This window comes from Chlamydotis macqueenii, chromosome 8, assembly GCF_036417535.1.
Source record: "Chlamydotis macqueenii isolate bChlMac1 chromosome 8, bChlMac1.mat, whole genome shotgun sequence".
In the NCBI taxonomy this organism is placed as follows: domain Eukaryota; kingdom Metazoa; phylum Chordata; class Aves; order Otidiformes; family Otididae; genus Chlamydotis; species Chlamydotis macqueenii.
Window position 1 is genome coordinate 37,866,966 of NC_141563.1, and position 15,139 is coordinate 37,882,104.

Sequence of the window (15,139 nt, forward strand, 5' to 3'; positions counted from 1 at the left end):
CCTGGTAAACGGGGAATGGTATGGTTGGCTACTGCCGAAACAAGGCCGCTCGGATCTCCCGCCCTCGGCAGCCTTGCATAAACGCGCCTTTGGGCTGCGCTCCCCTTGCCCTGAGCTGAGCTCATGGGGTTTGATCCTGGGAGAACAGAGAGGAAAGCGCACGGAAATACGGGGTTTTACAGCTGTACTGCCGCTCGGCAGAGCCTGCTCAGGCTCCACCACTGACGGTCAGACCGTGGTGCGGACAGGTAGTGCCCCTGAGCGAGGGTGCAGGCACGCGGCTCTGCAGGGAAAAGCAGACCAAACCCCGGACGGCTGCCGCAGCGGGGCCCTGAGCACAGTGCCTCTGGCTGGAAATACGTAGGGAACGGTGTTTCGGAGGCATTGCATGACCCCACTTCATAAATAGCATTCAAGAAAATAAAGAAGGAAATCCATTTGCCTCCCTTTTGATCTCCTGCTAGCATACCAGACCGAATTCACGCCGTCGGCTGTGTCATATCCTCCTTCTCCTCTCCCTACACCCTCCACATGCAAGCAGGTGTACTAGCTCACCTCAAACACTCCTCAGAGACACCCCAGGCCTTTCTGCACAGCAGAGACACTGAATTTCCTAGAGTAAGAAGCTGCTAGGCCATATAAAACAGGTAAAAATAGCAAGACAAAAATACTTATGTGGTGAAATTCCCTGGTTGGAGTCGCTGCTGGGTCTTACTACAGTCTCCATGTCTTGAGAGCCTTGTATTATCACATCTTATAGAATATTGGATGAAAGGCGTCATCAGGAGAAACAGTGAGGAAAATGAGAATAACGTGAGAAAAAAGAAAAGCAGGTACATTATCAGAAAGCACAGCAAGTCACAGATTTGAAACACAGGTTTAGTTTAATTTCCTCTGTTCTCCAGACTCACCGGTCCCAAACACAGTCTCTGGAATCAGCCGGCGAAGGGACAACATGGAGGGTTGTGTGGAGCTGGCAGTTCTCGTAACCGTGCACTGCTACAGCAACATTTTAAAAGTTTTCTCCTCTTGATTGCCCGTATCGCCACCCGCTCTAACAGGGGCACCACGCAAATGTTTCTCAGAAGGAAGCTGCTCACGGGCCTCTGGCTGGAGACAGAACACTGACACCTTTAGCCGTGACAAACTCGCCTGTGCCAGCAAGGCCGTGGGAAAACCTACTTGTTCTTCTGATTCTGCTCCGCCTCGTACCACGTGCAGCTACGAGCGCTTGATCAGACCGACCATCTGACATGAGCTCACAAAGAGCAGGAAAAGATTCGCACAAATATTTGACTGGTAGATTTTTCCAGGAAAAGATTAAAAAATGTTTCAAAAAAAAACTTAGCTCCAAATTTAACCAACCATTTTTAGCCTTGGCAGTGAAAAGGCATGAGACGGAAATAGTCAGATTCGGCTCCAGCACCGCACAGGAGTCATCCCAGCTACCACAGAAGGGTAAAAGGGGTGTTCCTCCTCGGGCCATCCCATTGGAACAAAATGGGCAGCCATGGTGTGTCTGTATCCACCACTTCTGATGGTTAGAAAAGTTAATTAGAACTTCTGAAACAATGAGACATCCAATTTTTCAGATATGATTCATCCTGTGTCTGAACTAGTCTCCCGAGGGTCATTTTCATACTAAATTAATCTTTCTAATGTCAGACTGAAATTATCAGCAGCGACACCATGACCACGCATGTGACCACGGTGTCAGCAGCAGTGACGGCCCTGCTGCAGAGAGGCGTGGCAGTGACACTGATGATATTGAGTCTGACAATACAAAAAATTACCTTAAAATTAAAATAACTCCGATGGCATCAAATGCACCAGAGGCTCGTTCAGACCCTGACCATATCTGCCACTAGCCGCAAGCTCTGTCGCTCCGTTCTTCCCACCTGGAAGCAAAGGGGCTGACCCCACCAGCCTTCTCTGTTCCGTCCTGGAGCGGTGCTGTAGAAAATGCCGGGCACTCAGACAAAAGCCGCCTATTCCTGCCGCTCCTCGCCCGTGGAGAGACGAGAGCTGCCGTGACCATTGCGAGGACCTCTTAGGGATGAATGGGTAACCAGGCAGCTGATAGATCCCTCTTGGACACGCGCTGGTCACATTGCCTCCCCGTCGCTCTGCCATGGAGACGGGCCTTAACGCTGCTGTAATCAAACAAGGTTTTATTTTAGCTTGATTTTAAGCACTGAGTATCACAGCGGAAGCTCCAGAGCCGTGTTAAGTTGTGAAATTCTAAGAGGTCATAACGTGCACTGGGAGCTACATAAATAAAATCCGGCAGATAGCTGTTGTAACAGCTCAACAGCCTTTGCTCGGAGACCACGGTTCTCTTTGATGGAGCTTTAAGCCACGCACTGAATACATCCTGGAGGTAATTTTGTCTGCTGCCTGTTTGCAAGAACTCAGATAATATTTCATCTTTTTCTTGGCAAGATGAACTTTAGGACTGGGTTCTAGCAAATATGCTCTGGGATCTAACCCACATTTTATACGCCATCAAAATTCTACAACATTAGAACAAAATTTTCTTTTTTGGAATGCATTCTTATCAGGAAATTCATTAGCCAGGATTTGCATCAAGTGAAAAAAAAAAAAAAATCAATATTAGCCCAGGCAGAGAAAATTCATTTGCTGATTAACACAGGTATTGTTTGCATTTTCTTCTCCAGCCTCAGTTACCACTGGCATATGCAGGATGTGAGAACTGTTTAACCACATCACCTTTAGCACCACTTGCAAACCAGGCTTAAATCACAGCGAGGCTCCAAATTCCATTACGCCTGGAGAGGCGTTTTGCTGAAGAATCCATAGTAACACCCATTTAAAAAATATGACAGTTAAAAATGAGACGTGCGACTTTTTTCCTTACACATTTCCCATTTGACTGGCAGGCCGGCTTCCCCCCCTGCCCCAGTACCCGCTGCGCCCCACGGGCGCCGACACAGGCTGCCTTCGGCTCTCACGCGATGCGCCCCAGCGCTCTCCACGGCAGCTGGAGAGGTGGGACCTCCCCAGGGCAGCTCCGCGTGCCCCCGAGCTCCCGCTTCACCTGCTCGGAGCCACCCAACACGCTCATCTTCAAGACAGCACTCGGGAAAAGCTAATCTGAACTAGCAAGAGCTGTGAACCGAGAGCAGATTACTTAAATCTCAATGCATCTTTGAGTGCACGCTCTTATTCAGAAGTAAAATTCTGCCTTAAGCTTATTCTCTTACAAATTACATTAAACTGGCAGATTTCAGCTCCTTTTCCTTGCGGGCACCCAGAATGTCAGAGGGCAATGCTGCAGACAGTGGGCTTCTCTTAGATTTGGTTTCCAAACAAATCCCAGGGCTCCCTGAACCAGACTGAAAAAGGGCTGGCTAAGCTGAAGAAAAGCTACGTTAGCTCTGCCTAGGAAAGTTCACGCACTAAGTAATCTGACGTTAACTGTTATGTTGGACCACTGTCCCGCAGCAGCCCACCCAGACGGACATTAGCACCACAGGGCTGGCTGCCTTTCGGTGGAGAACTGACAGAGCTACAGACACGTATTTGGTAAACTTCAGAAAAGCTCTGCAATTTACATTTTGCTATTTCAAAAAAAAAAAAAACCATCCCAGACATGCAATTTAACACTGCATTATAAATCTCACGCACAATTAAGAGGCACATTTAAATTTTGCAGGTAAAAGCCGACACACAAAGTACAGCACCGGTAAGTCAGGCTGCCTCGGTAGCGCTGAGCGCCACGCTGGCAGGAAACACACACACCGTCTACTCTGCTGTCGTTGTCCCGCTTGTACTAACAGCTTAAAACCGCAGTTTGAACCCCTGAAGCTGAGCGGGCCGCAGCACACGGCGGGCGGTGGGCGGCCGCACAGAGGCCAGGCGAGAGGCCATCCCCGGCCCGGAGCACTGGCGAGGCACCGGCGCCCGGAGCTGACGAAAGCCCAGCGTTACGCAGAGCCCGAGGGAGAAACGCGAACTGTCCGCCATGGAGACGCCGGCTGCTACACCTGGAGCTGCCGTGTGCCCGCACACATCCAAACGGCTTTGTCGGCCTTCCTCTGCGGGTGGCTGAACGCCCAACGCCACGTTGGAAGCATTCACCGCTCCCGAGACGGACACACGCCCAACCGAGCGCGAGAGCCAGCCCTGCCACTCGGCAACCACCTCATCCGATAATTACAAAACAAACTATGCAACAAAGTAGATGAGGTTGGCAATCTGTTATTGTTTTGCTGCTTCATAAGTGCGCTGAAGATTGTAAATGGGGTGCTGCACTAAAAATGACAGGAACACATTGGATCCTGCACTGAGAGAGCGGTTTTACCAAGCTGCGCACCTCAGCATCCGCAGGCAGGAACAGGGAGGATGGAAACGGCAATGCAGAGGGGCCGAGAGGTAGCTACGCTGCTAGATAACGTGCAGAAACGTAAATCAGACGGGGAAGTGATCACGCAGTCGCAGTGTGTTTTGGAGCAGGGCCACGGTGGCAGTGCGGCAGGAGGACGGGGCGGGGCGGCACTGGGTCCCCAGGCAGCGGGCAGCTGAGGAAGCGGCATCGCCGCGGGGATCCATCCCGAGCTCCGCTGCTGCTGCTGGGGCAGCAACTCAGAGCCGCCCTCGAAACAGCGCGTCCCCTCTCTAAACGCACGGTGGTACCTCGGACCGAGGGGCACGAGGAGCACGAAAACGGGCACGCGCCATTGGAGAGCCACCATCGCCGCAGGCTCACTGGGGCCGGCAGCGGATCGCCCAGCGCCTGCACGAGCACGGCGAAAGCGAACGTAGGAACAAAACCTGGGCACGCCGGGAGGACGCTGGGCCTGAAGGGATCGATGCAAGCTGCAATGATCAAACGAGTCTGGAAATTAATAACGGAGGAGCTGTCTGTCTGAAACAGAGAGATCAGTGGCTCCAGACACTCTTGTTTATTAAGGTTTGCTCTTCCTAAAGGGCTTTACTGGGGGTGCCCTTGCATTGTAAGGCAGGATTACCCGCGCTTCCTCCCTTCTGCCAAGTACAAAGCACTGTTTATGAATTATTGAACTCCTCATTTGCTGTGCGCGCTCTGGGTACGGCAAGGCTGTGCGTTAAGAGGACAACCTGCCGATTATTCAATTTTCCTGTGCTTTATTAACACGGCACATCAAGTACACACACATCAACAGCACGCTGATAAAGCCCTGTTTGCTTTAGACTCAAATATTATGCAAAGCAAAGAAATTATTACAAAAAGGGCTCCCCCCCATTTGCTAGCAGGTTCAATTATTGTGCCACTTAACCTGACTATTTTAATGTTCATCTCCTTCCTACTCCACATGAAAGCTTTATTACCAGCACCACGGTAATCATTTAGAAATAAGCTAAAGCCTCCGACTGCGGGAGAGTTTGGGTTTCAGAGCCTAAGTAGAGGTGCATAGCGAGAATTACTGAATCGGATGAAAGTTGGCACGTACTGTGCCTGCTTCTGGATACATCTCCAATACCATTGCAGGGAACAAATTAAACAGCCCCCGGTTTTAGTTAAAGGCAAAATTATGGATACAGCTCTTCTGCTGCCAGCGTGAAACAGAGAGGCCCAGCGTTTACCTGTGTCCCTTAGCACTGGGTGACAACTCAATAAGACACTGTATTTTTTTGTTTGTATTTGCCTCTATCAGTCACGCACGTCCGAATGGGTAACAGAAAATCTCATTTCTTTCTAGAAATCAAACAGAAATTTTCAAGCACTCCGCGCGTTATTTCCTCAGCAAGAAGCTAGACTGCACTGAAGGCAGCTATGCAAGGACACTGCAGCCATAACGTGTGTCAGAACACCAGCAGGTAACGGGCTTCGCTGCGCGCTGCACGAGCTGCTCCTGGGTGTCCGCACAGACCCATCAACCAGGGGCTGGGCTGCCATTGCCAGATAATTACACAAACCGGACACCAGCAGCTCTTGGACAACACTGGTTTGGAGTGGCCACTACAGCTCTGTTCTATATAAACAACTGCATGCAAGAACGCAACAAAACTCTCTAAAGTAGCATCAGAATTTCAGTATGACTTGGTGACTTTCATTTTCTTACAGACCTGATTCTTCCAAACACGTAAACAGGCGCCTAACAAAGTGCCTTCAAGGAAAACAATCAGGAGGGATTGAAGGACACGACTAGTTTTCAACGTGTCGACATACACAGGATTGCTCGTGTACGTGATGTTAATTGTGCGCGTAGAAATCCTGCGGGATCACAGCTGACATCCCAGCGGCACGGATTAGGTCTGTGCCTGAGAACGCGTCTGATGTGCTTTAGGAACTGCCTAAGTCCAGGGAGGCACTGCAGGCTTTGCTGAAGTAAGGCCTACATAAAATGGATGAAAACTTTTCTGAATTTGAAAGCCAAGTGTACTTAACAAGATACATGAAGATGCCTTCAAGAGTCAGTAAGACTATTCATATAACAAAATTATTCAGTATACTTGTTCAATCATATTCTTTGTCATTTCTCTGTCTTTACATACATAGGAGAGAAAGATCCACTTCTATTTGTTAGATGCTTGGCTTTGTGAAAGAGTAAGGCAATAAGCGCATTGATAAGTAATGAAAGCATTAGCTGTCATAAAGATTATGACTCTGTGCTCAGTAGTGCAATTAAATTTAATGTTTGTTTCTCTGTCTCTGTGAATAACGATAAGATTTCCCTTGCGAATAGCTAAGCAGCCAACTGATAACATTAGGACAACTGCTCTGGATAGCCAAAGCAATTCATTAGCAACCATGTCATTAAAACTAAGTTTTGCAATTACCTGAAGTGACCTTAAGTTCTAAACACGATGATAATATTTAGGTGTCATCACCTGCACAATAACCATGCACAAAACTGCCCCCAAACCAGGTCACCTACAAAAAAGAAAAATAAGAACTTTGAATAATACTGAGATGTAAGGATGCATTCATTTTTCGGTTTATTTTCCGTGATGTGCCTGTTACACTGGTACGATTGCATTCAGAGATACGAATTCAGAGTTCTCATTTCTGAATAGAACGGCCAGGAAGGCACTAATAACAACTGAAGATCAATCGAAACCGGAAATGCTTTCTGAAAAAAGGGTAATTGAGAAACAGAAAACTTGACACAACAAGAGGATCTTGAGGGAGAAGCATTATTTCTGAAATATGATGACTGTTACCTAATTAAACAGAGGAAAATATGGTGGTGGCTAGGCTCCCAGAACCCTGCCATCACAGTTGTTCTTCAGGAGCACTTATTAGTACGAAGAGCAGTGTTGTTCCAGAGTAATGGGCATCTCTTACAGACATCTCAGTATTATTCAATAAAATACACCCTCTTGGAGACAATGAACGTCTCACAGGAGAGCAGAACTTGAAGACTTCAGGACTGCATAACTGGCTGAATCACTTAATGCCGATCCGTTTATCCCGCTCACATTGCAATTTTTGAGGAATCCATTACTCGCTGCTCTCTCCTGGTACTTGACCAACCTCCGAGGTGTCTCGGATGCCTGGAGGAAACGATCAGTTTTCAGCAATAACAGTAATGATCACCCTAGCCTCTGCTCCTTCAAACCAAGTTTCCCCGTCTCACACAACAGCGCCGTGACGACGCTGGCTGCAGCTGGCGCTAATGAGAAATTAGCGATGCCCTAACAACAGGAAGAAGCTGAACAGATTTCAGTCGGGTCAGCTGTAATTGCGCTGGGCTAATCACCAGGATCATCCTCCCAGCAAAGCTGGGCTTTCTGTCGTGCTTGCCCCACGCCCATTCCTCTGCCCCGCACTGGCAGGGCCGCTGCCACGTCCGGCAGACACCAGGTCCCGGCGTGCTGGGGGACTCTGGAAGCCAGACGGCCATCGTGCTATTCCTCTCTGGTCCTCCAAGTCCAGGCTTCTCGTTTTCCTTGCCATTCATCCTCACCCCTGCGTGCACCCCTGTTTATCCAGGCCTCCGCGCAGCAAACCGCCCGGTCGTTCAAAGCAGGGCTCAGTGCCACAACGCCTATCGAATTTATCGAACGCTCCCTCGATCGCCTGAATTCTGCGTTGTCTGAACCGGTTTAATGTCCCCAGGAGATGCAGGTAGTCAGGGCGGTACGATACACGAGATACAGGATGTGACTGATGTTAAATTGACTACAAGATAATTAGATGCTAATGTCACCATTGTGTCAGGATGACATGAATGTCACTAACGAACACATCTGTGTAATTTCTGAGTGACTGCGGTGTCACCTTGCAGCCTGTTTAAGGCACTCTGATGGCGGTAGCGATGACATGATTGCGAGGTTGCCCCAGCGTGGGGCGTGCCGTTTGGGTGCAGGCAGACACTACAATTGCGGCAGTGCCGTAACACTGTTTCACCTACAGCCATCAAAAAGCCTACAACCACAGCAAAGCTAACAACAAAAACAAACCAAAATAACTTTCTTCAGTCTCAGCTCAGCTCCCACCCGAACTCCTCCCTCACGTGTGCTGACACACTGGAAAACACCCTGTTCTCTCCAGGCTCTGAGGCTTAAATTCGACAGTCAGAGTTAAAGACTGCAGCCCGTGCGACACAGAGAATCTAGATGAAGAGTAGGCAGACTTTGGGTGCTTTTCTCCTCTTTTCTCTCTCCTCAGCCCTGAAGGAGCACGCTGATCAACGCCAGCTGGAACACACGAATGCAGCCCTCAAGGGGTAACTCGGCTGACGCCGCGCGTTCCTCCTGGCACACGTCCCCATCATAAGTGCTGGGTCAGGTGGGAGCTCGCCCCAGAGCGCTCAGGGGCGGACTTGGGGTCTGCTGCTCCACGCCAGCTCCAGCTCTGCAGACCTGGCCTCCCCTAACGCCGGCGTGCCAGCAACACACAGGTCACCAGCAGAGGAGCTGGGGGGAAAGAACGAGGAAACAAGTTCTCTGAATGTACTGCTTTGGAAGAATGAGTTAAGAGAAGCTGTGGAAATCCTTATTATTTTGAGAATTTGAAGAAAAATATTTTTGATCAAGAAATTGAAAGATCCTGGGGAGGAGGGGGAAGGAAGAAGTTGCTCAAGGACCACCACCAAGTGGTACATCTCATGCTGAATGTTTTCATGGATTAACATAAACAGAGCTGCATTTCACAAAACTGCATTCAGCACTTCTCTCCTGTCCCCTTCATTGCCCATCTCCTCCTGCCTGGATCAGCCTCCTCCCCTTGTCCAGCCCTCTCCTGGTTTCAGCTGGGATGGAGACAATTTTCGTCCCAGTAGCTGCTGTCTGTTGGATTCAGTGTGGGATTGGGTGTGCAAAGAATGTTGCTAACACACTGATGCTACTGGTTGTTGCTAAGAGATCAAGGACTTTTTTCCAGCTTCCCAGGTTTTGCTAACGTGCAAGCGCAAAAAGCCAGGAGGGGTACAGCCGGTATAGCTGACCCAAACTGGCTAAAGAAAGCATTCCATACCATCGGCATCATGCTCCCTATAGAAGTGGGGGTGGGCTGGCAGGCAGGGCTCTCTCTGCTCGGACTCATTCCGGGATCACTCTCAGTTCCATTCTGTGATCGCTGCTCGGGACAGGCTGTACTGGTCATCGGGCGGGGAGAAATTGTGCACGGTTCACTTTGATATTTTAGTATCCCTATATTATTATTATTATTATTATCATTAATATATATATAAACATTATATCTTCCCTTGCTGTCCTAGCGAACTGTCTTGATCTCAAGCCATGAGTTTTCCTTTTTTTTTTCTGATTCTCTCCCCTGTTTCCCTGGGGAGGGGGAGCGAGCGGCTGCGTGGTATTTGGCTGCCAAGTGGGGTTAAACCGCAACAAGCGCCTTCTCCCCAGCCTTGCAGGAGAGGGGCCGGCGAGAACATCCGTGTATGGATGTATTTTAATCCCCAGATAGGTGAGGACATAATGCCTGGCCTCGAACATATTAATTAATGTGTAACTGAAGAACAAGGGCACAATCCGGGATGTTTTCCTACCATGCCTATTTAAACGCCAAACAAGCACAGAAACAGAGCATGCCACACCCATAGAAAAAAACAAAACCACAATGCTTTATGCTGAAATATTAAGAAAGAAATAAGAAACTGTCCTACTTGACACAGCCAGCTCCACACAACTCTGCCTCTGAGGTTTGTTTCCTGAGCTGGCTCCCAGGCCAGACACCTGGACGCTCTCCGGGGTGCGTTTTGGTGACAGTTCCTCACCCTGGAGCCCTCCTCTCGGGGAACGCCGTCCGCTCACGCCCGCGGGTCTGTCTCCGCGCAGCCACATCAGCGGAGCTCACGTACCAGCGCCCACCTAGGGGAAACGGGGAAAGACCAGACAGTAAAACAAACTTGGCGTGACAGAGGAGAGGCTGTTTACAAGGAATTCCACACCATTGGCGAGAACTTCGCGTGGATAATTACATCTCCGACTCCTCAGCGTGGGGAAAGCGTCTGTGACAAAAGAAACGCTCTGTGTTTACACAAGGTAACAAAAGCCTTCCAATGGCCTACCGAGCACAGGCTTCCGTTCCAGGCGGAATAATGAGAGGCTAAATGAGAGTTCAGCACCCACCACGCACACATCTCTTCTGCTTTACGAGATCTGATATGTAAAAACTGTTCTTTTCTGCACCACAAACCAGAATTTATTCTAATCTCAGTCGGATCTTAACAGACACGCTGTACCTATCAGCTCTTTGACACAAAAATCAAAGCAAACACTCAAAATAAAAGGAGACGGACATGAAATGAAAAAGGAAGAGGATCTCTATAAAAATATTACGAACTTTAAATGCACAAATATGTTTCAGGACCCTCAATCTTTTTAAAAAAAAACCTGTTGCAGCCAGATGTCCAGTTCACAACAAAGACAATCAGGAGCAGCCCCATTGCCTACAACAAAACCGTCCCTACACATTCTGCCCTTCATGGCCATACTGGCCTTGGCATTTTAATTATACTCTGAAAATGCTCTTAGTTAGGGGGCATTTAGAAGTGCAGACATTCTGTGTCCTAACAAATACATTTGCCTGGGCTTTGTGAGATCCAGGCCTCTACATCTGAAGCTTGAATCCCTTGGAGTGGGAACCCTATGGAAAACCCAACATTGACAAGCTTACGGGGCACCAAATCATTGAATGCTAACCAGCAGAGGGCAAGAAAATTCACTTTTTTTTTCTTCGGCTGTGCCAGAAGTTGAACTCTGACCATGACGCCAACGCCCCCTTCACCAGCACTCACCAGCGGAGGCAGGACGTGCCTCGGGCACGCGCCGCCGCGCAGGTAGCCAGGTCACGGCTGGGCTTTATGGAGCCCGGCCGGGGGAAGCCAGAGCCGCACCGCAGGGCAAGGCAGCGTGCCCCGCAGGGAGGCACGGCGGGGCGGCCAGCCCGGCCCAGGGAGGAGAGGGGCGTCTGGCAGGGACGGGCACCCAGGACCACAGCAGGGCCGGCGCGGCTGAGCGGCCCCCAGCCGCTCCCACCGATGTCCCGGGAGACAGAACACGGCCAGCCCGTCCACGTGTGCCAGCTGCTGTGTGACACCCACAGCTCCGGGGACGTGTTCTGTGCCGGCATCCAGCGCTCGCACCCGCAAGTGACCCGCTGGGAGGGTAACTGCCCCTATACACCCCCACCCAGCAGGAGCTTTAGAGAGCCGGGCACGTTCAGAGGCTTGACACCACAACATGCAGAGCAGTGCATTAAGGCATCAAAAAGGGTAACTTAAAAGTCATTGCCATGGCTACATGACAACTTATTTTGCAGTATAATATCTCCTATGAAATATGCATGATCTGATTTAATATATACCATTTGTTTTTAGCATTTCATTTCTGATAATAGCCTTTTCATGATAATCATGGTCTTTTTATGACTGTAATAATTACACTTCTATAAATCAACATGTTTTATGGTAAATATGCTGAAGTCCTTTAAAAATATTTATTTTTCACTGCACTTTAGAAGCTGCTCTGCTCTTTTGCACTGTCTGGAATCTGTTTAGAGCCGCATTCAAAAGTCTTCCCGGAGCCTCGCTTCCTTCCCTGGCCGAGAAGGGCTCCTCAGATCTAGCTCTCCTTCCTTTAAGGATGTGATAAAGAGGGCAAAACCAAGCATCCACTGCGTGAGTCTAAAACGCCATCGCTCACGTTCTTCATTTCTTTATTAACCAGAAGCCATCACAGGACTAAACCTTGGCAACGAGCTTGCAAAGACAGGGCTCAGAGCAACACCAGCACAACACTTCAGATGCTGCGCCCCGTCAGCTAAAGGCATCGCCTGCTCTCAGGTGTCAATACCACCAACAATATTTCTTCAGAGGCTTCACCTTTTTCCTTCCAGAGCTAATATTAGACAGCTAAGTAGCTTACAACTTTCTCATTCTTTGAAAAACTCACATCCTTTCAGTCTCTCTTTTTAAAAAGTATTGACAGCTTTCAGTAAGGTATTATATCCAGAAGGGAAATCTCGTCATTCATTTGATCTCGCAGCACCCCACATTACACAGGAAGGTTTAATTATACATCTAACAGTTACTCACCCATTTTGACATAGTTTCATTAGACTTTTATTAAAGACAGGGTTAGGAAAAGAGAGAATTATTTGTAATTCTTTTTACTTTTTTCTTTTTTTAAAGGGAAAAGTAGCTGCTGTGAAAGTGTTTCCATAGGCCTTCCCAGTGGCCACCGATACAGACCAGACCGATCTCCTCTGCTGATCACACAAGAGTAAGATAATTTTTTTTTTCAAATAAATAGGAGATTCACCAAAAAGTCTGAAATGGGCTTGACTGAGATCGTGCATGGATTTGGGTCACATTCAGGGTCCAGTTTCATCAGAAGCTAAACATATCGGCATTTGGCTGCGCTGAGGTCATTTCCCACCCAGCCAGCTTCCAGGTTACCAGCTTACCTGGTTTCGAAAGCAGGCACTGGATTATCTTAAAGATTCCCATCCTTCTTTCAAGGTTACTTTGGCTTAGCCAAGAGCTTCCAAAGACCTTTGGGAAAAACATAGACAAATAGAGCACATCACCGTTTACATCTCGTTTTCACAGGAACCCAGGTTACAGAAATGAATGTGGAGTCCTTCTCCTAAACCCCAGGCGCTTAAAGAAGCGCCTTCACGCGCCACGAGGGCTGCAACTCGGACTGCGCCTCGACAAGTCTCCTACCAACAAGTTCAACATCGGCCTGGACTTGTGGGAAAAGCACAGGACCTTCTGGTGTGGGCTTCAACTGTGACTGAGGCACGCTGGAAACCAGTTAAAAGATAAGCCACGTTATCCCGTTAGCCAGCTGGGTGACCACGGGACCCCCCATGTAGCGAAGAACCAGGAGGAAGGATGCTGCCACGGCTCATGCCGCGGCCGCAGAGCAGCCAACACGCCGAGCCCGTGGCAATGTGCAGAGCGCGCACTAGAGCCGAGGCTCCGCGGCAGCATCCCGTGAAGATGCACAGGAAACCCACGCTACCTCCCGCTCGCAAGCTGTTGCTGCCTGTGCTGAGGCAGCAAAGCGAGGGCAGCGATGCCCACAGCAGTTCTGGGGCAATTAACGGACAGTGCTCCACTCTCCAAGGAGAGGTCTCTTGACATCTTCTGCAGTCAGAAACAAAGGGACACTGAAGGGAGAAAAATGGAATTTCAAGGTCCTAGCAAGAGCCCAGGATAAATGAATGCCATCAAATGTCAGCCTGGCCCATGGCTTTTGTGCCTCTTTGCTCATCTCCCTCCCGCAGCCTCCTCAAAGCAGCAGTCCGGCTGACTGACCCGCATCCTCCTCTCTGCCGCTGCCGCCCGTTTTCAGCTGTCCTCCCCTGCTCGCACCCCTAACCGCTTACGGCATTACAAGCCGGCGCAGGCGCTGACACAAGCCCTGTCCAGGCGGGCGGCGAGCTAACCTAGTTTTAAGGACAGCCGTGTTTAAAACAGCCAACACCAAACCCCCTTGGAAAGTCGGCGGCACTCCCAACGGCGTCACGCCAGGCCGGGTCCGAGATGAGCGCACCTCACGTGCGTCCAAGCTCAGCTGTGGCCCCGTGAAACACAGCAACACAACCGTCCGGCAGCACTGACTGGAAGCACCCAGCATGGTTTTAGATCCCGCTACGCCACGTAGCGCTGGGACAGCTCTGCCCGGGTGGTGGCTCAGCCAGCGAGCAGGCAGCGCTGCTGCAGCAGGGCTTCCTCAGACAGTTTTTGGCGCTGCAAACACAGTGTTTCTGGAACGGCGCAGAGAAAAAGGTGAGCGACCTGCCGCTGGCTAACAGCAGCGCCTGCCAAGTCAGCCCGTCTCTCCCGAGGACGGGGAGCACTGCGGCCCTCTGTGCGCACACGGAGGGTGCAGCTCTTCACAGGCTGCTGAGCCTTGGCTCTGCCTCGCGCCCCCTCTCCGGCCCGCGCCCCCAGCGTGGCTGGACCCTGTCCTGCACACCCACACAGCGGCAGGACGGACAGACAGAGCATCTCTGCCTGGCTGGAAACGGCATATGTGGTAGAGGTACGAATCCATTATCATGCGTCCACAGATATTTTAACATTTTCAATGAAGAAAAACCCAGTTTAAGCAATAATTACAGCAAATCCCCTCTCTATAGTGACAATGTAAAGAGAACATTATCACCACTGCTTGTGGCAACAATTTGAACAAAAATGGGTTAGAGGGGGAAAAAAATAATTAGAATGAGACATGCATGCCTGACTCTGAAAGGAAGATTGTTTATGCCTAATAGATGTGAGAAATTGCTCACGAAGAGCTCAGCGAGAACCCGCCTTATCTGTCACGCACAGTCCGCTGCGCGCTGGCTCCACGGGCTGAAGAAGCCCACAGGGCACGAACCGGCCCCGGCAGCCAGCGGGGGCCCTGACAGCACGGGGGAACAGTCCCCACTGACAGGTATGTGAAATGCCCCACAGCCTTATCTTCGAGAGACTCTTGGGAAAAACAGAGATGGAGAAGAGCGAGAGCATCCTCCAGCACTCCAGCTGCCTCCGTACCCAAGGATGGATGAAGATGAAAAAAGTTACCTTCATCAGCTGGTCTCTGGTCACATCTGCGGTACCCACGCTCCACCTGCGCTTGAGGCTGGCGCGGAAGGAATGGGTGACTCAATAGCACACTTCACTGACACCCCTGTCAAGTCTCGTGGTCTGAAGGTCCTGCTTTAGGAGTCTTG

At 50.0% G+C, this 15,139-nt stretch overlaps 1 protein-coding gene across 6 annotated transcripts in view; it reads right to left on the reverse strand.

The window, feature by feature from the left end:
* LOC147600016 (uncharacterized) overlaps window positions 1-15,139 on the reverse strand; it is a 60,961-nt gene extending 45,822 nt beyond the window's left edge. For all 6 annotated transcript variants that reach the window (XM_086753615.1, XM_086753619.1, XM_086753617.1 and 3 more), the window contains exons 1-4: window positions 14,991-15,139; window positions 12,875-12,962; window positions 10,071-10,275; window positions 1,899-2,153 (exon numbers count right to left, since the gene is read on the reverse strand). In XM_086753615.1, coding sequence (XP_086609741.1) covers window positions 1,899-2,153; window positions 10,071-10,248 — 433 coding nt within the window. In that variant the 5' untranslated portion in view covers window positions 10,249-10,275; window positions 12,875-12,962; window positions 14,991-15,139. The remainder of the gene's footprint in view (window positions 1-1,898; window positions 2,154-10,070; window positions 10,276-12,874; window positions 12,963-14,990) is intronic.